This window comes from Corvus brachyrhynchos, unplaced genomic scaffold (genome assembly GCF_000691975.1).
Source record: "Corvus brachyrhynchos isolate BGI_N302 unplaced genomic scaffold, ASM69197v1 scaffold148, whole genome shotgun sequence".
Lineage (NCBI taxonomy): Eukaryota > Metazoa > Chordata > Aves > Passeriformes > Corvidae > Corvus > Corvus brachyrhynchos.
In genome coordinates this window covers 1,415,470-1,440,158 of record NW_008239785.1, presented here as the reverse complement: position 1 = coordinate 1,440,158, position 24,689 = coordinate 1,415,470, and the positions used below count along the sequence as shown (strand labels likewise).

Below are 24,689 nucleotides of genomic sequence, written 5' to 3'. Positions count from 1 at the left end.
AGGGGCAAAGAAATTCAGCTGCAGACCCAGCTGGCACTGCCCTGGGCTAACAGGACAGGTACCACTGTTCCCTGATCCAGAGACCTTCTGGGCATCTCCAGGACACCCCTGCCAGGCATCTCAAATCCAGACCTGACTGTTTTCTAACTCCTCACATCACACACACTCCCGGCAACACAAACCAAAGGTGTGGCTGTGCTTCAAGCAGCTCCACAGACCCATCCCTGTCTCCTAGGTTATGCCAGGGTTTACCTGAGCCACCAAACAGGCTTCACTCATCACTTCTCCACACAAACTTCCTCCTGCATGAGCTCAGTGGGATGGTGGGCTGGGAAGTGTTTTAGGGGATCACTTTTAAACACCAGGCTGCACGCTCAGAACCTTGTGCTGTTCCTCCAACCCAGAGCCTACACTGCAGGCTCAGTTCCTGCATCCCTGTTTCTTGGACCAGCTTTTTGGGATCGTCCAAATACAATTCCCTTGTGCATTTCCAAACACACCGGCAAAGCTCTTCCAACTCACCATCCTTCTCCTCTGCTCCTTTTTTCCCTGCTACAGAATAATCCCTCCTTCCACAGCCAGGCATCACAGCAGCCACCACACCAGCAACTCAGCTGCTCCTCTCTCCCTCAACGTCCTCCCCAGCTCTCACCACCCGGGGTGTGTTATTTATACAACATCCCTTAACATCGACTTCTTCAACACAACTTTTCCTTTAATTACTTGCATTAAAAATAAAAATGCCAACCTATGCGAGCAACCGCTCTCATTACAGTATCAGTCCTCCAGCTAATTAATATCTGTTAGCTTTGGCTTATGTACCAGGATGCCTAAATCCAAAATACACAAAGCTGCCAAGTTACTTTGCAAACAGGAGCGCTTGCCTTGAAGAAAGAATCACGTTACCCAACTTGCTTCTATGCAATCTCACCATAACCTTTACTTTCAAGGTCTTAGAAGAGAGAAGGAAAGTTCATGCAGCTCAAAAGAGACTGCAGTGAAACCAAAGGGGAAACCCAGAGGAAAGCAAAGAGAAAGAGAAGAGAAGCGGATCTCCAGAAGAAAGAGAAACACCATCTCTGTACCCACTCTCTTATAGTCACACAGGCCACATGGGAAAGATTGACTCTAAGAAAAATCCTCTCTCTCAGAGCACAAACACACTTCTCCAGCCAGCAGAGAAGGAAAGGGAGCTGAACACAACCAAGCTCAATCACACCAGCAATCACCTCCCTTCATGGTGCTGTGTGACTGCAGCAGGTCTCAGAGATGCTGCACAGGCAACAACAGAGCCAGAAGTCCCAGGAGAGTTTTGTAGCCTGGTGACAAATAAAGGAGCCACCCCAGGGGTGCCATGAGACCTGGCAGGGTGGGAAGGCAGGCGCAGCCCTCCTGCAAGCCCCCAATAGTTCCTGACTGTCAGCACATCCAGCACAGCCAAAGGCAGCGGGTTTGGAGCTGATTAAAAACAGAAAAGCCTTATGTAAACTTAATGCATAATTAACCTGAGTAACGCACTCGCAGAAGACATTATTGAGGTCAGGGAAGCATTAGAGCCACAAAAACAACTCCACCAGCAGATGAGGGATGAGAACATCCGCTGTTAAATTATTTGAATACTCCTCTAGCACAAAGGATAAAACCTGCTGGATCCTAAGCAGGACAAGCCTCCCCTCCAGGCAGACTGTAGCAGGTTTCTTAGATCCTACTCCAAAGCACTGGATGGGAAAGGCCAGAAAGGAGAGCCTGAGGTGGACAAGTCCTTTCAAGACTTCTTGTCCATGTCAGGTGTCCAGCAGAGGTTACAGGGGGGATTCCTGCCCTACAGGGTGTGTGTGTGCCCCTGAGTGGGCACAGGGGTCTGCACGAGTCACCCTTGGCTGTGCTTGCACTTAGCTGAGACCACCAGCCCACACAGGAACGATTTGTCTCAGCCCAAGTGCAATCCTTGGGAGGTGAATGGTCCTTCTGAGGTGCCTGTCCCAGGGTGATCCAGCCCCACAGGTGCCCTGGACACCACGTGAAGGTGGGAGATGCCTTGGGGTGCTCACCAAGCTGTGCTTGTGACACACCCCTGAATCCAGTGGGCTCTTGGGCTGTGGGTACCTCTAAACCTTTACAATTCTGGGCAAGGATGGCTGGAATTGCTCCCTCTCCTCTCTGTTTCCATTTCCTGCACTTTCCTTTGCCCCTTCCCTGCCTTAACACCACTGTCACAGTTCCACGGTGCAGAAGCACCTTTCAGACCCTCCCAAAGGGTGTTTGGGGCTCCAAGCTCCCAATGATCTTCCTGATGCCAATTAAAACAACAGGAAAGCCTCCCATTTGCCAGGCTCCATAAGCAAACACCCACAGACATTGCCCTCCCCTCCATTCCTGGCTTGCTGACAGCCACAGCAGCTGTTCCACATTTCCCACTTTTAAAAACTCCCCTTAAATCAAGATCTCTTTTGCCAAAATCCAGTAAAACAGACTTCATGAAACATTTCATGGCGACCAAGGGCTACCTTTCCCAGGCTGCCCCTCTCTCAGAAGATCACGATGCAAACACTCAAGGCTCCCCCTGGAGAAAGCCAAGGGCTTGATTGGCAACTCTGCTCCCACACATCCCACAGGCACAGCACCTGCTTGGGATTACCACGGCACCTCAGAGGGATTTGTGGCAATGGATTCACCTGGGATGAGCCCTCTCACCCCCACCTGCCCTTGGGCAATAGCTCTGATGCTTCCAGCACACACAGACTGGGGGCAGTGCCAGCAGCTCTGTGGGGCAGTGCCAGGCTCTCCTCCTTTTCCAGACAATCCAAAACAATAAACCAGAACGTCCAAATAGTTCATTTTACAGCTGATTTAATGATAATTGATAATGATAATAAGCTTGGACTCCTTGTATTTGCAGAAAACAAGTATTTTAAGCGTGCCAGGCTTCACTTGCTGAAGTGCCTCTCTGCCCCTCCAAGGGCTAGAAAGGCTCACTTGGGAAGGAGGGAAGCTCTCAGGCCACCAGGCTCCAGGAGAAATGTGAACACCAGCTGCCCATGACTCCTGATGAATACAGAAGGAATGACAAGGCAGAACACACTTAGGGACAGGTGAAACCCAGCCTGATCCAAACTCAGCTCATCCCACCACATGGCACAAGGCAGGACAAGGCAGATGGAACCCTGGAGCCAAAGGGCTCAAAGACTGGATCATTCCAGCTGGTCCACAGTTAAACCCTCAGCCCCACAAGGGGGGCAGGCACACCAACAAGGTGATGGACCACACGTGGGAAGGCAGCTTGAAGGGGAAAATTATCTGGTGACAGCCCAGGGAGCCCACAGACCTGCAGTGCTGGTGACAGTCAGGGCATATCCTTAACAGCCTCCAGAAAAGCCAGGTTTCCATCGGGCATATCCTTAACAGCCTCCAGAAAAGCCAGGAGTTCCCATTAATGTTCCCATTAATGCTCGGAGTCTGCACTTCCACTGCAGGGAATGAAAGCCTGGAGCAACCTGGTCCTTCAAACTGGCCAAAGTCCTGCAAAAGCAGGACACTCATCACACATTTCATCCTTGTTTCCTTCATCCTCCTGCACAGGACCTCCCATTACACTTAAAGAGGGTTTGTGGCATGGCTGTCATGCAGATACCCATTGTAAACTGCATGGAAGAGCCGTGACGAGCACAGCATCCGTGTCTCTGTTGTATTGCAAGGGAAAACTGACTGCTGGTGGCAGCACAGGACCTCTGGGATGCAGTTCCCTCACCTATCAAGTGACAAGATAAAACAGCCCTTCCTCAGTTCACAGAGGTGCTACAGCTCATACCTGACACCTGCAACATCCCTTGGCAACCCCTGGAAAAGCCATTGGCACCAAGGGGAGGCAAGGTCACACTCTGCCACCTCTCTCTGCCCACATGCAGCAGGCTACTGAGGCTGAAAATGAAACCATTCCCACTTGTCTTTTGTTGCTTTCCAAGTGACATCTTGCACACTGGCTGGACAGGGGAGGTGGCACTGTCACCAGGAATAGCTGATTGCCTGGAGGAACCTGGACTCACTTTTTTAAAGAAGGGTAACAATGCAAAGACACTTGGTGACATTTTCCCTTGTTCACACGGAGAAAAAACTTGCAATCTCAGGCCTATCTGCATGACACAGAAATGTCATAAAACTGAGGATCTGGAAGCAAGCAAGGGAAAAAGAGAAAGAGCAGTACTTCGTATTTTGAGTTTGGCTCAGGGTAGCCTCATACAGGAGGACCCATTTCCCAGAGCTCAGCTTTAGTAACTCCCCACAAGACGGTGCCACCCAGCCCTGTCAGGCCCTCACCAGCTTGCTCCAGGATGGTTTCAGCACATTTAACACATATTTAATAGCTGGAAACCTCTCTGAACCTCCAGCCATTTCGCTGGTTTCAGCTCTGCTGGTGGATCCTTCGGTGGGGGTCTCTGCCTCCCTCTCACAGATCTTTTGTGCCACCTCCACACCAGCCCTGGCACAGCTGCTGACGTACCTGACACACCCCATCAGAAAACCCCTTCCCTTTCCAGGGCTCCATTCCCCAGGGTGTGCAGCTCATCCCCACAAGGTGTGGGATTGCCAAAGCAAACTGGCCCCTCAGCTTTGGAGAGCTGCCAGAAATCACGTGCTGCCGACTGGAAGGAACACAAGGAGCATGGGAATCTCATCCAAATAACCAACACCCATGTTCCTGTCTCAGCTTCAGCATCCCAGGCTGCTCCTCGTGTTCAGACCAGCTATCTTTAAGCCCCTCTGACCTTCTCCCCTGCTTTATTTTTGAGCACATGGAGCTCGCCCATCTTTGGCAGAGAATTTCCTTGGAACTGTTGATTCCTCATCCATCTAATTTAAATTTACCTTATCCAGGTTGTGGCCAAGGCTCTGTGCCAGTGACTGCCCATGCTGGTGGCAGATCATTTGTTCTAGTAACCCCCACGCTGCTGGCCCTACACTGAATTTCCTTCCAGTTCAGCACAGAAGAAAAAAACCAATGTCCTGCATCCCAAACATATTTTGGTGGGTGATCCATGCACATGAAAGTCCCACAGGATGGCAGAGATTGGATAGCAGCAGCTGGATTCAGAGCTCGGCAAAGATGAAGATGTTTTGTGCTCACTTTAGCCATTCTTATTTACACCCCCAAACGCAGCACCTGCTCTCCTGAAATCCTACAGCCTCTGCAAATTAAGAGACAGATTGTTCCAGCTCCCATCCATGCTGCTGCTGTCCTTGCAGAGGAATTTTACACCCAAAGCTTTGGCAAAACCATCCAGTCTGGGCTGTGCCTGCCAGCCATCACAAGGGAGGAGTTGGGCCAGGATGTCTCCCCCATGTAAAACAGGATCACTGCTCAAGCAACCTCCTATCAAATGGGAACCTGCCCATCCAGTGGGTCCTTCCTCCCTCATCAGAGGGTCTAAAACTCACCAGGATCAAGGGCTCTTTCTTTGCTTGCCCCTGAAAACCAGGGGGAAGCTGCAGATATACTACGAGCACTCAGGAGGAAAAACACTACAGCATCTAAAGGTACTTTAAATGATTTAGATACAAACTTGCCTGTAATAAGACATCTATTTTGGTTAATCTCTTAGTTGCAAATCTTGAAACTCTTGAACCTGCCTCAGGCTACTGTCAGCAGCACTTCATTTAACACTGCTTATTGGGAATAACTGCTATTTCCCACTGTAACCTCCAAACCTCTTAAAGTCTCTCTTATTGCTCTGCCCAAATATACTTGCCTTCAGGATACAGGGGTTTTTTTCTTGCTAAGAACTGTTGAAAAGATTTGAACGAGCTGAATCAGAGGAGACTGTTTCCCAGGCAAAGCAGCCAAGACTCAAAACACCATCCCTGGGATATTTCTGGAGCGATTCCTTTTTTTTTTTTTTTTTGGGCATTTACTCGGGTTATGAAATCCAACGGCTGCACTTTGATCATTCCTCACAAGCCAAGGAGTGGAAGGGATGGAGGGGTGTGTTCATCCTCCAGGAAAGTCACCTGGGGGAAGAGATCTCCATCCCTGCCCACACCTGGGGCTGTGGAGACCATCACCAGCTCACCATGCCCGTGGTCAGAGCTCTCTGAGGAGACTGCTGGGGGCTTCTGCAGCACCAATGCAGCCCTTGTGCTCTAAACTCAACCCTTTTATTTAATGGGGCTGCAGAGCCACGGTGGGCACCAAGCTGTGACTGTAGCCCCACCCACCCCAGCTCAGCAGGTTTGATTTTAAACACAACCACTCGGGCAGCTGGACCCTGGACATACCCAGCACTGTCCTGATGGGTGCCACAGCTCCAGCCCCAACAAATCTGGGAATTGCAGCAGTCCCGAGGCAGGGGTGAGGCCCCTCCCTGTGCTGCAGAGAGCCACTGCCCGCTTTGTTGCCATGCGGCGGCCACACGAGCCCCCCGGCAAGGGCAAACAGAGGCACAAGAGCCCTCCAAGTCTTTTAGATACGGCACTTAACTACAATACAGGATTTTCCAGCCCAGGCCTGTGTCTGGGGCAATCACTCATCACTGCAGGTCTGCAGACCCCAGCGCAACCTCAGTCGTCACCTTCCCTCTGCTCACTGGGAAAAGCTTTGGTCACTAAAGGGTTTTGACCCACGTGGAGCAGGACACAGGAATGAGGGACCAGGACCCCAAAGAAAAGGGACAGACCTGACTTGGGATCAGTTTCTATTCCCATCAATGTGCTTGAGAAAGTAGCCAGCATTAAGGGATTACAGCTCTAGGGGTTTAGAGACACACTCTCACATCCATCTGCACCAGCTTTCACACAGAAATCCTGATGGAATAAAAACCCAAACCAGTATGAAATATGTGTGTATAAGCTGTGATAAATAACAGCCTGTTTGTACAGGCTACAGGGCCCTCTCTGCTCCATACATTCACCCTGGTTTAGTAGGGATGAAGCCACCAGATAATCCAGTCTCTGCCAAACCATAACCAGCACAGCAAGAACCCACGTGCTGACTGCAGGGCCAGATGGGTATCACACTCAGAGCACTCAGCTTTGGCACACCACAGTCCCTGGAAAGCTGCAGAGGCCAAAACTGTGTTTCTCCAGCCAGTGCCCAAAGCCTCTGCTTCCCTGTGTCTCCCTGCTCTCTTCTGATCTGGAGCTGGCCCTTAGCCTGAGCTCAAGTTGCAGAAAAACACTCCACCAGATATAAAACAACTTTTTCCCCTTCCCCCTAAATATCCCTCCTTGCACAATCAAAACCAGACACTGACACCCCACTTTACCCCTGCTCAAGGCAAAGCACTCACGGCGAGGTACCTGCACAGCCCTGGGCTTTGGGAGAACACTGGACCATAGCACACAAAATTATACGTATAGTTACAGCAGAATAAAAACCCCTTGAACCCACTTCTCCCCACATTCCAGCTCGCACAGAAGTTGCCAGCAGGACAGAACCATCCCAGGAGCTCCAGATCAGGCCAGTCCCACACATCCTAACTCCAGGCAACGCTTCCTCCCCCAGCACTCCTAAGAGCAAACAGCTGCTGCTTTTAAGCCCTGCGGAGGGTTTAGGAGCGGAGCACCTGCACCAGCAGCTGATGGCACTTACTGCTCTTCAATTAAGCTAATTTTGCACCCGAGGGGAGAGAACTGCGACTGCTCACCAGGACACCCCGCTCCCCCAGCCCTTGCGCTGTGACAGTGACCTGCAGCAGGTACCGGAGGTGCCTCGATGTCCCAGCCAGAGCAGAGAAGCACCAGGGTGGCTCTGTGAGCACAGGAGGGTTCCAGGAGGAATCCCTGGCCCCCTTTTCACAGCACAGCCACTCTCCCTGTGCTCTGACTCCAGCAAACACAGCCCGGTGTTCCCATGCTGCACTCACTCCCCTCACTGGCACTGACGATGCAGCACAGTGGCCTGGCTGACAGCAGCAAAAAACCTCTGTTTAAAACAGCTTTCTCCTGCAGCAGGAAGCACTGAGAGTGTGGTGTGCTCTGATAAACATCAGAGGTGCCAGACTGAGGTGGGAGAGGTCCAAGACCAGAGCTTCCAAACCAGCGGGAAGCATCCCAGGTACCACCACCAGCACAACCCCAAATCTGCCCATTCCTCCTCCATGAAGTGCTCACAAAAGGAAACCTCAGACATCCGTGGCCTCTCCTTTCCTCCACAGGGCTCAAATGGGGATTGGTGCCTCCTTCTGCACATGCCAGTGGAAAATCCCCATTGCAGCCAGTCCTGGGGGAGGAGCTGAGGGACTGAGGGTGCCAGTCACATACCCAGAGGTCTTTTTAGGGCACAGAAGGCACTTCCAAGGTGTCACCCCTGGTCTTACCCTCACCCAGAGATGGGTCCCTCAGAGCTGTGCTCGACATCCATAAATCTTCATCGAGGGACAGATGGTCATTAGAGATGCTTCTTCCAAATCCTTTGTATCTTCATCCATCAGTCAGCTCTCTCTGCTGGAGAAGGTCCCTTCCATCCTGGAGAGTTTCAGGAGTAATTTTCAGCCATCTCAGCTTGCCCAGTAATTTTGTTCCTTATTGAATATTGCTAATGACAGGGTTTTAGACTCTCGGCCGTACATCCACTTTCTGTTCCCGTATAAATTTTAATCTGTCTTCCCTCTTCCTTCTAGACAAGTCTTTAAAAAAAATTAGTGGAATAAAAAGGAAATCACCAAGTAATTGAAAAAGAGCTGCTAAAAAACAGAAAGGAAGGAAAGCTGCGGAAAGTTATAATGATTGAAAAATTCAATAAAATTGGAGGGAAGCAGGAAAAATTCCAATTTTTAATGAAACGGATGGCGAGGTGTCACTGGGACATGGCAGCAGATCCCTGGAAGGCGAGCTCTGTCTTCCCACCCAAAGTCAGGCTCCCCCTCTATGTGCCACCCAAAACCATCACCCCCCTCCCCTCCCCTTAACTAGAGGTGCATTTTCTCCTCTCCATTCACCCTCAAGCTAAATCTTTTCAGCTGGTGCTTTCAAAGCCTAACCAATAAAATGTTGAAACATTTATTTGTGGGGAAGAAGTTTTCTGAAGAAAGCAAGCGCAAAAGATGATGTTTTACCGAAAGCTTCGAGCAGAAAACGGGAGGTTGGAGTTGAAAAGCTCATGCAGATGAATCTTGAACGGTCTATTCTCACCATCATAATGAGCACATGCATGATTAATGAAAATATTTATCCTCCTAGCCCACTGCAGCGAGTTAATATTTAATCCAAAGTCCACGTGAAAGCCCAACCTCTCCTGGTTCCTCACCTACCTTCTCGTTTCCTTGGAAATCTCTGAACTCTGCCAGCTGACCTGAGATTTGGCTCTTTGGGGCTGGCTTTTCCTGGCTTTCTGCATAAGTACCACAACTTTTGATCCCGAAAGCGCCGTCACTTGGGACCTACAAGGTTTCTCAGATAATCCCGTGGAGCCGGTGCTTTGTAATGTGCCTCACTTTGATATTCAAGGCAAAGCTGGACGGCCCACACATGAAAAGACATCCTTCCCTTTCTTCCCAGGCTTAATTTCATCTGCAAATTAAACATATCGAGGCAGATATTTATAGAGGAGTGCCCTGATCCCCCCGAGAGGCCCATGGAGGCTCCAATGTGTAATTTTACTTTAGGAATATGATTTTAATCTTGGCTTTCTTTTGAGGTGGCAGGAGAGGAGAAGGGCAGGGAAGGGGGAATGCTGGAGGTGGGGCTCACTGAGCTCTGCTGCCCCACAATTTGAGCGCTGGGCTGATGCAGTGTGGCGTGGGTGGATGTACACAGGAGGTCCAGGCTCTTGCTGCTTCCCTGTCCTTGTCCTCTGCAAAGCTGTTTCAGGACATGGGCCTTGAAAGGTGACAATTTTTACTTTTGAAAGAACGAGGTCTGTAAACTTTGCCAGCGAGAGCTTTCAGCTGTGACTTACAAAAGAAGCCAAAGCCAAACCAACCTCTAAAAATGGTGCACAGATTAAAAGAACTGCTCAGCCCTGGGTCCTGATGGTCCTCTGTGACGAGGAGCTCACACAGAGTCATCCATCTCCCTGTATCCCAGCCCTCCATCCCACATTTTCACTGTGGGCCACGCCCAGCACTAAAAAAAAAAAAACAACAACACAAAAAAAGAACATTTTGGCTTAATTCATTTACAGATATGCCCTAGAGCAGAGGATAAAGCACTTTTGTTTTCCAGTTAAATATTTCCATTTTATCTTCTTGTTAAAGAGTAACTCAATGCCATTCTTTTGGCCGGCATCACTCACTTAAACATCCTCCTGATGGGAAGAGTTCAGGGGAGGGAAACTTGCAGGAAAGGTGGTTTCAGTAGTAATAAGAAGAGGGATTTTGGCACATTTCTGCATGCTATGAGGTATGTCTTTAAGCTTCAGTAAACTTTTGGAGTCCCTGGGAAGACGGTAATGTGCCTTTGAAGGAAGTATGACTTATGAAATTGCAGTTTTTAGCTTAGCTGGGTAATGTTAATGAGAAAATATCATGGGCTGTGGGTGGAAGTCTCCAGAATCCCATAAGTCAGGAATAAATTGTTCTGTTTTCCTAAATGAAGCGGCGCCGTGCAATGCTGCTCCTAAATCAGGCTGATGGTGAGAATTATTTATTAATTTGTGCAGGACCGGAGAGAAGCTCAGGCAAATAAATACAAACTAAAGTGCGTGAAAGAGTTACAAACTCGGGCTTGCTGTGGGCATGGAAGGAAAGGCTTTGCTGAGGTTGTGAGAAGGAGCAGGAGGGTTGGGGCCAGCACCTTGTGTGATGGAGGCAGCGTCAGGAGATGGAGGTGGAGGGACAAATCCTCCTTTCTGCTGAAGCCACAGTGGAGATGATCAAACCCCCCCCAAGCTTTCAGCTGCAGTGCAGCAGCTTCCCCGTAATTAAAGCTGGAGCTCTGCAGCTCTGCCTGTGCTGCTGCAGCCCGGCTCACACATCAAAGGGAGATGTTTCCCAGGAGGACAGCTCCCACTCGGGGAATTCAGGGTTTGATGGCCCAGGAAAGTCCCTGAACAGCAGCTCACACCGAGCAGGTGATGCCGCATCCCCCTCAGGCTCCTGGTGCTCGGTGGTGCCCTTGTTTGGGGCAGCACAGCTCATCCCAAGGCTCCATCCTTGCAGCAGGGGGTGGCCCTTTGGGGCTCCCAGCTCCTTTGGGCTCTGCAGGTAGCACACAGCTCAGCTTCCCCTCCTGCCAGCACCTGGCCTCGTAGCCAGAGAGGATTTATTCCTCCCTGAGCAGGTCTCCAATGATGGTATTAATCAGGGAGATGGACGAGAGCAGCCCCGTTTATTGTGCGCTGTGGGTGAGTGATAAGTCTGCGCCGGTGCCTGGGATAGCAATCAGGAGAAGGGAGCCAAAGGAAGAGGAGGGGAGAGCAGCATTGTGGGTAAATATGTGCGCTTCTGGTGGTGATTACCCTCCAAGTAATTAGTTTTTAAATCAGGCAGACGTTTCGGGAACTACTCGCTATGAGCTGCTTTAATTATTTATACTCCCTTTTATTCTTATTATTGATAGTCCTCCTCTTTGGATGGAGGTGCTCTTTGGAACCTGACCCATCTCCAGCCCTCCCTGCCCCAGCAGCCGCCTCCTCCAGGGCTGCCAGGCACCCCCAGAGCCCGGCTGTGCTGGGGGGGTCCCCTCGCCCTCCCAGAGCCAGGCAAGGGAAGCGAGGCCCCATCCTTGCTGTGAACAGCCCTGTTCAGATCAGTAATTAAACTCTCACTCATCTTCATTTCCCTCATTTGTTAAAGTGAGGCCACTCAATAAGCCATTAGTGCAAGGTCCTTTCTGTCAGCCGAGGCATCCTTAAGGCCCATTTTCCTTGGAGACAGCTGGGGACGGTGTGGGCAGGGGGAGCAGCCCCTTGCCTGCCCCCTGCTCTGCCCATCCACCCCCTCCCAGGTCACTCCTGCCCTTTAGCCGAGGCTCTGGGGAGCCAGGGGGAATTTTGCAATAGCCTGCCCTTCCCCCAGCTGGGATTTTTCCCACAGCACCACACAAGTTCCATCAGAGCATCTGGTGTTTTTGCTCTCCCTTCGCCAACCCCACCTCTCCGGAGCTTCCTAACATCTGGAAGCCATTCCCTGCACCATTCCCATGAAGGGACCTCCGACCCGCTGAGCTCCTCCTCTGGGCTAAACAAAAGCTGCCCTTACTGCTGAGCTGGGGAATTTTGCCTGCATTCCCCTCTCTCCATCCACAACCCATTTCTCAATGTGTCACCAGGACAGCATCTGTCTGGAGAGCCCTGGAGCATCCTCTGTTCCATCTCCCTCCATGGACACACTCACGTTGCAGAATCTGCCTGGAGAGCCCTGGAGCATCCTCTGTTCCATCTCCCTCACATGCTCAGACACCAGCACTGAGGAAAACTGCAAAAAAACCCCAAATCCCAGCACAAGATGGGGGGAAACTGCTGCAGATTCCCCCAGGAGCAAGGCCTGTGGTCCATGCTTGTAGTTAGTACAACTACACGTTGATTTTCCCTGCTCCCTCCCTAAGAGCTTTTGTTGTGGGTCTTGCTCTGGTTACAACAGTGAGAACACCTTGACTTTCCTGCTTCTCAGCCTGGAATCATCTGTGAGCTGTGGGGGTGAGGGAGATTTGAGCTAAAGCAACCACAGAACTGCTGTGCAGCACCAAAACTGGAAGGGCATCGCTAGGGGTGGGTTTGGCACTGGAGCAAAGGGAGGGGGCCATCACTGCACACCTCACAGATGCCACGTGAGGTGAGACAATTCACTGCACCAGAACCCAGGTGCCAGCAGAAAAGCAGAGTTTAAATGCTCATAAGCCTGTCCTGTGCTCTAGACCCCTGCAGGAACCCAACCCCACCTGAGTGCTGTCCTGCTGGGTTTGTTTTCATCCTCTTCCACAAGCACAGAATCCAAGAGGGGCTGAGGCTGGAAAGGAGCTCTGGAGGTCACTTGCTCCAGCTCCTGCTTAAGCAGGGTCGCTTAGAGCTGGTCACCCAGGAGCGTGTCTGGGTGGCTTCTGAGTTCAGTTACTTGGTGGCAAAAATACAATAAACAGGTCAGACAGAGATTAACCCACCAGAGGGGCAGTGCCAGCTGTGACACCAGGGAGAAACGTGGTTTTCAGGAAGGTCCTCCAAGTGAAGCCAACTTCCAAGGGCATCCCAAGGCTGACCCTGCAGTCCTGAAGGTTTTGAAGACCATCTGCCTGTGGGGCCAAAGCCACATTTGTGTGCAAGACCAGCTCCTGCCTGCCCTTGAACTAGGGGCAACCCACTTCTCCATAAAAACACCAGGAAGCACAGTGGGAACAGCTTCACCATGGAAGCAGAGGGATGGGACCCACCTGCCTCCCTCAGGATCATGCTGGCTCCATCCCAAAGGTGCTCAGCACAAGCAGCTCCAGCATTTTGTAGGGTACCCGGGGCAGGTGTCTGAGGTGGGATGGGTCAAGGGGGTCAGGAATTATCTTTCACCCTAAACAGGTTCTGGGGCTGGGCTCTTCCACCATCCCCAGCCCCATGGGGTTCGTGCAGCAGTGATTACACCACAGCTGGGAACAGACATTTCCAAACAAGCCTCCTCCTATTTGCATTCGAAACATTTATTTTGGGAAATACATATTAAACACTATTATTTATACAAAAATGGACTAAATTTTCATAATGCTTATAACCCCCAAAAGGCCATTTTAATAGATCTGGATGAAGGGCTTTTTTATTGTATTATTTTCTTTTTTTTTTCTTCCAAAAAAAAGTCAGGTTACAAAGGAGAAAGCGGCGTGTCTTGCTTGGCCCAGCTTGAGATATCAACTAGAGGAAAAAAAAAGTTTTAGATGGCATTTGCAGAAGTGCCTCACCACAAGAGATTTTTCTCCCCTTTCAGTCTTTTTTTAACACTTGAAATATATTTTTTTTTCAGTTAATACACGTTTTTGTTGTTGTTTTTGCTAAAACATAGCAAGTCAGCAAGTAGAGAGTTGCTGTTCCCCAGCAGCTCCGTGGGGCTGGTGTGGAGGGGGAATATGAGTGAAGGGGAGAAGGGATCCTCACAATGCACCCCCCTTCCCCACACCCCTTTGGCTGCTGGGGGGGACATGTGGGGAGCCCCTGAAAACCTGGGCATCCCCAGCAAGGGGAGAGCAACCTCCTCCCTCCTCCAGGTCACCTGTGCTGAGCCAGGCTCTGTCCCCCATGGGCTCTGCAGGTGCCTTCCAGTGCTAGAGGATGGGGCACGCTGCCACGTCAGTGCGTGCCCCCAAAAACGGGTGATTTGCAGGAAGTTTTTTTCCCGTCGAGAGGATTTGGAGACTGGTGGACAACAGAAAGGCCAGGGGAGCTGGGGAGAAGGGGGCAGGACTGCAGAGCTCTGCTCCAGGACCCCCCTGCTCCTGTGTCACAGTGCTACCTAACGCTTGCAGGGTCTGATTTACTGGAGACACACAGAAAGAGGAGGGTCTGGGGGCAGAGCAGGGGGAGCAGCACCCACAACGCTCCCCAGCACCCCCCCCATGGCTGCAGGGCTCGGTCAGCACATGCACAGACCCCCTGCACAAGGACCAGCAACACAGAGGAGGATGTTCCCTAGACACACATCACACAGGGGACCCAGGGAATGAACAGGAATGAACAGATACCCAAGGGCCTCCTCTGGCGTAGGAAAAAGCCCAAGAATCACCAGGGTCAGACAGGACAACCCTTTACCTCCCACCACTGCTTTGCAGAGACACAGTTCCACACTCAGCCCCCTCTGGACAAACACACTCCGAGCCTTCAGCGGACAAAGACCCACCCAACTGAATGACAGAATAAATACACAAGTGTTCCCAGGACACCAGCCACAGCTCGGGCCCGAGGGAGAGGGAAGGAGAGTCTCTACAGAGATTCACAGCCTTCTCCAGGCTGCAAAGACAGACAAGGCAGACCCTCCCTCCCCTCTCCCACGCTATTGCAAGGTCACAGTCTGAAAAGGCACTTCTCCCAAAGCAGGTCACTCTGCCTGGCCGGGGGTCGGTGACAGGCGAGGTGACACCTAAACACTCCCAGTTTATTGCAGGTAGACAGGGTACAGGGGCCGGGCTGGGGGCTGGTGGGTCCCAGAGGGCTGCAGAGGGCTCAGAGGAGGCGGCAGGAGACAAGGATGGCACTGTCTTGCTCTCTTCATCCCACCGTACCTTGCTTCCCAAGGCTACGTTCACCAGGAGGAACCCTCGCCTTCAATGGACGGAGAAGAGCCCCTGCATGGAGGGGCTGGAAGGGCTCCCAGGACACCCCAACCCCGCTGGCCCCACAGATCTGCTCCCCAGGGTCCGGCTGTGGGGTCAGAGCTGGGCACAAGCGAGAGCCCGACCTCCACAGAGGGACGGTCCCCGGCCCAGGGACGCCGCTCTGGGGGCCGAGGACAAAACTCATGGCACAAAGCGGGGGGAGAGCGGCCACCCCACTCCACGTCTGGTTATTTGGTCAGTTAACATGGCAGGGGGTCGGGGAGCAGGGCAAGAGGGACAGTGGCCGAGGGTTTATCTAAAAATAAAAGGGGGGGGGAGAGCGGCCACCCCACTCCACGTCTGGTTATTTGGTCAGTTAACATGGCAGGGGGTCGGGGAGCAGGGCAAGAGGGACAGTGGCAGAGTATTTATATAAAAATAAAGGGGGAAGAGGGGAGAAACAGCGAGCGTGAGCGAGCGAGGTCCTGGCTGCGGGGCGGTTACATTTCGTTGGCCACCAGCTCTTTGTCGGCCACGCCGTTGGACAGAGAGCTCTGGCCCTCGTTCAGCCTCTTCACCCTGTAGGCTTCGAAGTGGATGTTGCTGGTAATATCCTTGATGTTCTGCATGTGTGTCCTGCAGGAAAGGGAGACAGAGCAATCACGCCTTACTGGGCACGGCTCAGCCGGCCCAGCCTCTGCACCCCAACCACGCCCCAGCCTCAATGGCCCCTCCTGCCCTATTGGTTAATGGGGCCTTTAGGGCACAGGAGGGAAGGAAAGGCAATAATGGGCAGCATTATTGGGCAGCAGGAGCAGGAACCTTCACTGGTGCTTGGGGACACAGGAGCTGTGGCTGTAGAACACCCACCCAGGGAGATCCCGACGCTGCCAGTCCTGGGGTGAGGTTCTGTAGCCCCACACACCAATCTGCCAGCAACAGATCACATGTGCAGAGTTCACCTTGCAGCCAAACTGGGGAGGAGCCCAGTGCCCCCTCTAGCAAGCCCAGGGGGCTCAGCCTCCCACTGCCCCGCAGTCAAGAGGGACCAGCCATTGCCCAGACCCCACAATGATACCCCAGTGGAGGGTGACGTCTTTGAACTGGGGATGAGACCTGGCACTGGTGAGGGATCACTAAGGCCAAAAGCTGGAGCCACACTGCCAGCAGTCCTGGAGTGTGTCCTGACCCCTCCATCGCTCCTCTCCTCCTCTACCTCAGCACAAGAAAAGCCCCCTGAAGCCTCATCCCACTGAGTGCGGCCACCCCTCCGAGTGGCAGAGGGCTGGGAGGGAAGGCAGGGATGGAGGGGTGAAAGGGTGGAGAGATGGAGCAGCAGAGCAAAGCAGCAGCTGCTTCAAGGGCTGTCCCCTTTCCCTGGATGCCACCTGGTGACCAAAGGCTCTGGGGACAGGGCACTGACCTGATGAGGAGGTCCCGCAGGTAGGCGAACTCACAGTGTGTTGTGTTCTCCACTGGCAAGAGAGAGAGACCCATCAGTGTGCACCCATGGCCACCCCCAGGGCAAGCAGGGCCTGGGGGCTTCCCCAGCGTGTGGAGGGCACAGATGGGCACTCACCCCCCGGGGTACAGGTGCAGGACTCAGGAGTCCTGAAAGTAAAGTCCAGTAAAGCTGGCAGCAGCTCCCTGCCCCAGCTCAGCCCTGGTGAGGTCTGAGTAAGCATCCACAGCCCCTTCCCAGTGTGTCCCACCAACAAAAGGGAGCTCCCAGCAGCACGCCCAGCACAATGCTGGGACCCCCAGAGCCCCAGACAAGGCAGGGGAGGGGCACAGTGAGCTTTGCAGTGAGCACCAGGTGTGTCTCCACAGAAGAGTTTCATCTGTAGCTGGGCCATGAGCATCCTGCAGCACCCCAGGCACGCTGGTGAGGGCTGCCAGGGCTGTGCAAGGACAGGGACTCCTGCTGGCACAGGCTACTGAAGCAGGAGTGCTTGCAAAAGGGATGCTGCTCCACCACAATCAGTCTGACAGCTGCTATTTTACCCCTAAATGTACTCAATTTTGAGGGTGAATTCCTTTTTTTGATTTTTTTTTTTTTTTACCCAATCCTGTACATAGAATAGCAGGATCCTTTACGTTGGAGAAGACCTCTAAGATCATCGAGTCCAACCATTGAACACCATGCAGGAATGGCAAAACAAAAGCAACACTGCTGTGCAAAGGCTGCCCATGGCCATGGCTTTGCCCTGGGGGTCTCCCTGTGCTGGAGGCAGCTGCCACAAGCAGAAGGTGAGGGTTTAATGGATCCCAATGAACTCGGAACGTTCAGGGAAACGGCACGAGAGGGCAGCAGAGCTTCAAAATACACTGATTTTCCTGGCAGCTTTGTTAAACCATCCCTGAACACAGGATTCCTATTAAAAAGACTCATAAATGAGAGGAACCTGTGAAGTGAAGGGGAGGAAGATGAGAGGGGTGGCACTGGAGACGAGCCAGCTGGCTGCCAGGAACCACGAACAGGGAAATGTGTAGATGTGCTGGAGCCAGGAGCTTTCATCCAGCTTTTAAACAACGATTGTAAAATGGGGGAGAAAAAAGGGACACACTCATGGGAAATGGAAGAGGGAAGAAGTCCCACAAGGGCACCAACCAAAGGCATGGTGGAGGGCACAGATGCCAGGGGAAGGTCCTAACAGGGGCTTGAGACACAGGGATGTCACTGGTGTGCCCTCAAATCCTGCTGTCAGGCATTTAACTGTGCAAGAAGCACAAGCCAGGCCACGAGACCCCCAAGAAATGTCCCCTCCAGCACTCAGCAGCCCCCCAAGCCACACAAAGGTGCAGGAACCCAGCACAGGATGATTGGCCAAGGTGTTTCCAGTCCTCGAACACCAGAAAATGATCTTTTTTTGGAGGAGCAGGGAAGCACCACATACACCTCAACTTTTACTGCTGGTTTTGGACCTCATTGCCTTCTGCCAGGGCAGAGATGGGCTCAGGTGGGGAAGCAAGGACAAGGTACCTTCAATGGTGCCCCACTTGGTCTTCCTCCCAAGGATTCTCCTTCCGTTCACCTGGTACTCCTGGTCACTGCCCACCACTGCAAACGGGATCATTTCCTGTGGAAAGAGTAAAACCAGGTTATGTTTTCTTCCTGACAACTGGCCAGGAAACCAAACCAGTGAGCAAAGTCCCATGCTGAGCTGTTTCCAGGAGGGTTTAATGGGATGAGCTGGTCTGCCCCTGATGTTCCTGAGCAGTGCTGCCTGCCAGGGTCCACAGGCAGCACAGGGCTGGGTACCAGCATCTCTCACACGTGTACCCAGCCTAAAACCAGCCCAAACCCAGCCTAGCCCAGTCCCCCACTGGCAGGCGCCAGGTACAGCTGAAGCAAAGCTATCCAAAGCTTCCCTGGGAATTGCCCCCAGCATCTGGCAACCTGTGGCCAACTCATTTCTTGATCCAGGTTGGTGTCTTTGAACTTCAGAGTCCCTAAAAGATTTTTTTCTTCCTTGAATTTGTCCAATCCACTCTAGTGTGCCAAAAAATTGCTGGCTGATTCCACTAGCATGGAATTGCCAGCTGCAGGCAGCCTACAGGTAAAATTCCATCCCAGTGCTGGGAAGGCTGCTGCCCTAGCCAGGGATGGGCAGGCACCTCTGTTCCCTGTGCCTGGGGCAGGGGAAGGGGCCATGGACCCCCTGCTTGCTGGTGGGGATGGAGATGGGGAAGGAGTATGGCCAGGACACCTCCCCCACAAGCCCTTCTCACCCTCTTTCCACCCCTGCTCTGAGCTCTGGCAGGATTCCTGGTGCTGGGCAAACCCCATGGACAGGGCACAGCAGTTTTGGGGAGAAAACAGAGGCCTTTTGGAAGGGACCCTTAGGACATCACCAGCCCCTGGAGCTGCAGGGCCCATCCTGCACAGCCCCTGCACTGACCCGGAATTTCTCGTTCACCAGCCGATCTTCAGAGTCCTCATCAAACTCCTTCTGGGGATACACGTCGATCCCGTTGGCCAGGAGATCAGCCATTATCTGGGAGGGGAGAGCAGAGGGACAGGTGAAGGACAGGCAGGCACAGCAGCTGCACTCCCACCACGGCAGCTGCTCCCAAAAGGGTCTCTGAGCCATGTCCAGCAGCAGCATCTCCCTCTCCATCCTAAACACTGCCCACCTGGGGGACAGAGAGCTGTGCTCACCTGCCACACACCCACCAAGTGCTTGTCCTGGAACCTCTGCAAGAACCTGGTGCCAAGGCGCAGCTCAGGCAGAGAGTGAGATGAAGTTACATGAGCTGGATGTTGTTTAGGGATTGGAAAAGACAACAGGGCAACCCAAGCTGCCCAAGCAAAGGGGAACGCAGCTGCCAGGCTTGTAACACAAAGGTAAAAAGCTGCTCTCTGGTGTTTGTTTAGACTCCTTGGAAAAGGAATTTGATCTGAGGGGACAAGGACACAGATTGGAAGAGCAGACTCGAAGGACTTTGCCTCTGTGCAAGGCCAAGAGATGCTGAAATCTGATTCCTGGGTGGAGGCTCAGCTCGTGGGGAGCTTGGAGGATCAGCCTTCTCCTACAAGGCTTCAAACCCAACCCAGCCTGGCACCTACTCCCACCACTTCCTACAGCAATAACCCCACACCATCCTACAGTTCAGGTTGGGAAAGGAGTGGATCCAGCCCAGGGAATGCCCCCAGCCAGCCTCCCACCCCCCACCAAACCAACACAGCGGGTTTAGGCGAACAACCCAACAAAGCCCGCTCCAGGGAGCACATTCCACTCACTCAGCACAGCACTGGCACCAACCTGCAGCCAGGCTGGTGCTTCACATCCCCTGCCCACGCCATCCAAGCCCAAAACCTATCACCTCTCTGAACCAGCTACACCCCCAGATGCAGACAGCGCTCTGCTTTTGGAAGCACACACGCAGCCACACTGGCACGAGTGGAAAAGGTCCAGCCTGTGCCCACCTGGCCTGATTTGTACCACCTGCCCTCTCATCTGCACCAGAGAATCTGGAGCTGGGAGCATGAGGAGAGAGAGCAAACACACCACGTGGCTACGTGTTCTCCCTCCATCCAAAAGGATTTGGGGGGGGTCTGGTTATAATCAGGAAGCAATCAGAGATGGTAAAAGGATTTGGGGGGGGTCTGGTTATAATCAGGGAGAAATCAGAGATGGGGTGAGCTCATCCTGTGCTGAGCCAGAGCAGAGCAGCAGAGCCAGGCACTGTCCCCATGGTGTTCCATGGTAGCAGCAGCCGAGGGTGCCCAGGTGACATTTGAGGTCCCAGACTGACTTTGTAGTGCCAGAGCCAGCTAGTCACCTGCAGACACAGGGGTAGGTGCCCCTCTGAATGGGGCCAGCAGTCTGCAGAAGCCACCACAGAGAGCAGATGTGGCACCGTGGACCTGCCCCTCCGTGTCCCCTCACCAGCTCCTCACAGAGCTCTGTGCAAACAGCCTGACAAGCCAAGTGAGCCCAGCCTGGATTAGCCCTCAGCTCCATTCCCAGCCAGCTTCTAGCCAAGGAAACTGCTCACAGAGTTTGGATTCAGCCCCCAAAACCAGACTGGGTATTTCAGTGCTTGATGCTGTTCAGCAAGAACTGGGAAGACACCGGTGTGGGAAGGAGTGGCTCACCCTCTCCTGCAAGGAGCTGTGGAACCACTCCTGGCTAAGGTGTCATCCTCTCCATAACCAAAGAAATGCCCCTAAAACTGCCCTTTTGGCAAAACCCCCTTTCCCTTCACTTCCCCCAGTTCAGACTCAGAGATCAAGGAGCTTGGTGTTTTTTACTTCTGCAGGGAATGCTGAGGCCACCACGCCTGCAGCCACATCCAGCGCCCACGCAAACGGATTTACAGTCCCTTACTAAACCCCCAAATGGACCATCTCCCCCTCTCAGAGCACAGCCCATGCCTTGCTGTGGATCCAGACAGCCCCTCCTCAGCTCCCAACCACGGGAATTTCATACCTTGCTTTCCTCTTAAATCTTGCCCAGCTGGGCTCAGCAAACCCAGACGTTTTTGCCTGGTTCCTGTATCAGTGCATGATTGCTGCAGAGGGAGCGTTTTCCAGCCCCTCCGTGCAGCACCATCATTCCCAAAATAACAGAAACCAGCCTGAAAATAACAACAACAATAACAAAGGAGGCAGGAGAAGCAGGCCCGGAGATGTAGAGCTCCAAACTTATCCTGTGCTGACAGAGATCCAAGAGAAACACAAGGAAGTGCTTGGAGAGCAGGCCTACCCTGCGGCCACGCGGGATCGCTCCGAGCTGCAGCCGGAGGAATGCGCTGGGCTCCTGGCCAGGCTCTGCCTGCACAGCCCTGCCGGGGGAGCCACGAGGGGGACAGGGGGACCAGGGGATGGGGTACCAGGGATGGGAGCCCAGGGAAGAGGCAGCAGCCCCGTACCCGTTGTTTGAAGTAGTCCCTCTCCTCCAGCGTTAACGTGTCGGCTTTGGCGATCACCGGGACGATGTTGACCACTTTGCTCAGGCGCTTCATGAACTCGATGTCCAGCGGCCGGAGCCTGGAAAACAGCAGGAAGAAGGGGATTTGCACTCTGAGGCTGCTGCAATCCCCTGGCAGAGAGGGGCATTCAAAGAGCAGACAGAGAGGGAATCACTTCCTTTCAGATAGGACGAGTAAAGGCATTTTCTTAAAAGCACAACAGCGCAGAGAGGGTTTGAAAACGCTTTAAACATTTCCCTTTCAAAGCTCCTGCTATCGCCTGTGAACCCTCACAAAGCCCCGTGAAGTGGCAGAGGGCTTTTATCTCTGCACGGCCACACAGGACTGCGGGAACTTGCCCAGAGCTACTCGTGTCCTTGGTGGAGCTGGGATGAGAGCAGGGTGATGATGGCTGCCGGGCCAAATCAAAACCTGCTCCAGTTCTATCCAAGCTGTCAGCGACCATCCTGGGACAGCACAACACAGAAATGGCCACAGGTGACCGTTCCTGCTCACGCTCCCCTCTGTGCTGAGCACCAGTCCACGGTTACACACAAGCTGGGACTGCCTCTCACATTCATCAGCTAGGATTAAAAAAAAGCTCTGGAAATTCTCCAGGGGCTCTCAGAGCACAGAAGAGATGCTGCTTGTTCCAGAGGGTGAGAATGTCAGAAAATCTCTACAACAAAAGTCTCAGTAGAGGAAAGCTGCAGAGATTGCATAACTCAGTGATCAGCGCCTTGGGAAATCCCTCCTGAGCTGACAGCACGGACACGGCGCCAGTGCCACACTGTTCCACATCCCAGCCCTGCAGACAGCGATGAAGGCACCTGGCCACGATGCCCCCTCACCCCTCAGTCCTTCCAGAAGGTGTTTTAACTGCTGGGGGTCCCAAACCAGGAGAAAACCCTCCTTGGGACACCTCCAGTTGCTGCAGTTCCCCCTTGGTGGCTCTGGAGGTGATGGGGACATGCAGCACAGTTGAGTAGATATTGCCTTGAAAAGGAAACCTGGAGGTCCCAGGGTCCAGGAACACCTTTGGGGTAGGAGCCTGTTTGAAATGGGCCCTCACTGAAGGGCCAAGAGAGCACCCACTGCCAACACTCTCAAGCTGAACCCCAACTTGGTCTCCTCGGGCCCTACAAAGGGCTCAGAGACCCCTGCAGACCCAGCCACAGGAGCGCAGAGGGGAAGGGACTGATCCTGCTCCTCAGCAGCCACCAGGCAGTGTCCCCATCCCAGGGGGACACCTCTGCCTGGCCCCAGTGCCAAGGGAGGGACATTCAGCCCTAGAAAGATCCACTCAGCTCCAGCTGATGTGAAAACAGCAGCTCCAGGCTGCCCCAGTGCAGCCAGCACTGGTGACCCAGCTGAACTCTCCCCTGGTCAAACCCACTCCTCTCCCAGGGATGGAGCTGGACTGCACCAGGTGGATCTTGTCCCCACACACCAACAGCACACACAGCCCTGAGCACGTCATTAGCGCACGGACAAACGAGGTCCTAACACAAACACAGGGTCACAGATCACCCTGGGCCCCAGGAAAGAAAGATTTTGCCTATTAAAGGGAAAAAAGAATAGAAAAAAGCACAAGGAACCCCCCATGGACACATCTAAGCTGACTTGCTGCTGGCAAACATTGTTTGGAGCTCTGCATAATGTATTTCCCAGACCTCCAAGGAAGTAATGCAGTTATGCTCCTTTCCCAGCAGAATTCTTTCCCCTCCTCTCTCTTTGCTATTTTCCAAACAATTTTTCTCCTCTAAAAGCTTCTTCCCCACTGAGCCTGTGTTCCTGCCTCTTTCATCAGCTTTTCCTTTAAAGACCAGGATGCATATAGAGTGAATGCAGATGAATCCACAATCAGGCAGACGTTTGAGTTTCTGCTCAATCTACACATTAAAAGCTCAGTTCCGATCCCTCCGATCCCTCACATATCTGGAGGATGCCGAGGATGCCACAGTGAGCCAGAGAGGAGGAGGCAGAGCCACAGCTTGCCCACACCCCTGGGCACACCCCTGCTGTGTCCAGCAGCACCACCCAGGCAGAGTGACTGTGTCCATCTGCACCCAGGCACCCCTGACACAACTTTCTGCTCCCATGGGCTCCTGCAAGTGCCTCATCCATGGAGGTCACCTCTCTGCACCACCCTGAGAACACCAAGGGACTCCCCAGCAGAGCAAACTGCATGTTTTGAGGGTATTCTGCAAGTTTCTAGATATTCTATCAACTTCTTCTAGGTAGCCCCTCCCAAACCTTACCTATGTGAGAGAAAGTTCACCTTTTCACTAAGAACAATGCCTGCCTGTAGCTACACATCACATTCATGTGAAGACACCAAAGGAAAATACCTGGATTAAGGTGATGACAAGTGCTATTTGCTCCAAGCACACCACCGAAGAGAAGGGAAGGCTCAAGAAAAGAACTAATCTATTTTCTTCCCCTTCCTCAAATGGTCTCTGATATTATTAACTTATAATTAGACACACACATGCTCTGGGCTTTGCTGGGAAGGGTGGAGGAGCTTGAAGGGGACTGGATGGGCTGAAGCAGGAGATGCAGGATGGGCTCCAGCCACTTCAGCCTGTGCTGGTTGTTCCCTCATCCCCTCCTGCTGTGGGCCTGGGGGAGGCTGTGCAGCTGGGCACGCCTTGCCAGGGCTGGGCACACATTATGGTGGCCAGGACACACATTATGGTGGCCAGGACACACGTTATTTCTGCCACTGTGCACAGACAGGATCTAAGCAGAGGCTCATTCCTGTTGGCTCCCCTGAAATGCTGTTACAGGAATCAAAACCCACAGTGAGCTGCAGAGGTATTTCCTTTTGGTTGTGCCCCAGATCAAACTAACAGCAGGAAACAGAGCTGTGGGTTGACCAAACACCAGTGAGGACCCAGCAGCTGCCCAGCCCTGCGCCAGGAAGCTGCTGGGCACCTGAGAGGGGCAGCCAGAGGGGAAAGAGGGAGGAGGTGGCAGTCCCTCAGCCACCAGCCCTGGTAGAGGCAGGAGAGGTGCTGATCAGGCCAGGCAGAGCTCCAGAGCCATTTCCGAGCTGAACAGAGCTGTGCAGGGGTCAGAGCAGGGATATTTATTGGGTGGCAGAGCCAGGCTTG

At 53.0% G+C, this 24,689-nt stretch overlaps 1 protein-coding gene across 7 annotated transcripts in view; it reads right to left on the bottom strand.

Moving 5' to 3' along the window:
- Positions 1-13,533: 13,533 nt before the first annotated feature.
- Positions 13,534-24,689, bottom strand: part of SEPT9 (septin 9) — a 134,576-nt gene continuing 123,420 nt past the window's right edge. For all 7 annotated transcript variants that reach the window (XM_017743227.1, XM_017743229.1, XM_017743230.1 and 4 more), the window contains 5 exons: positions 21,535-21,652; positions 19,059-19,154; positions 18,140-18,236; positions 16,580-16,631; positions 13,534-15,792 (listed from right to left, as the gene is read on the bottom strand). In XM_017743227.1, coding sequence (XP_017598716.1) covers positions 15,657-15,792; positions 16,580-16,631; positions 18,140-18,236; positions 19,059-19,154; positions 21,535-21,652 — 499 coding nt within the window. In that variant the 3' untranslated portion in view covers positions 13,534-15,656. The remainder of the gene's footprint in view (positions 15,793-16,579; positions 16,632-18,139; positions 18,237-19,058; positions 19,155-21,534; positions 21,653-24,689) is intronic.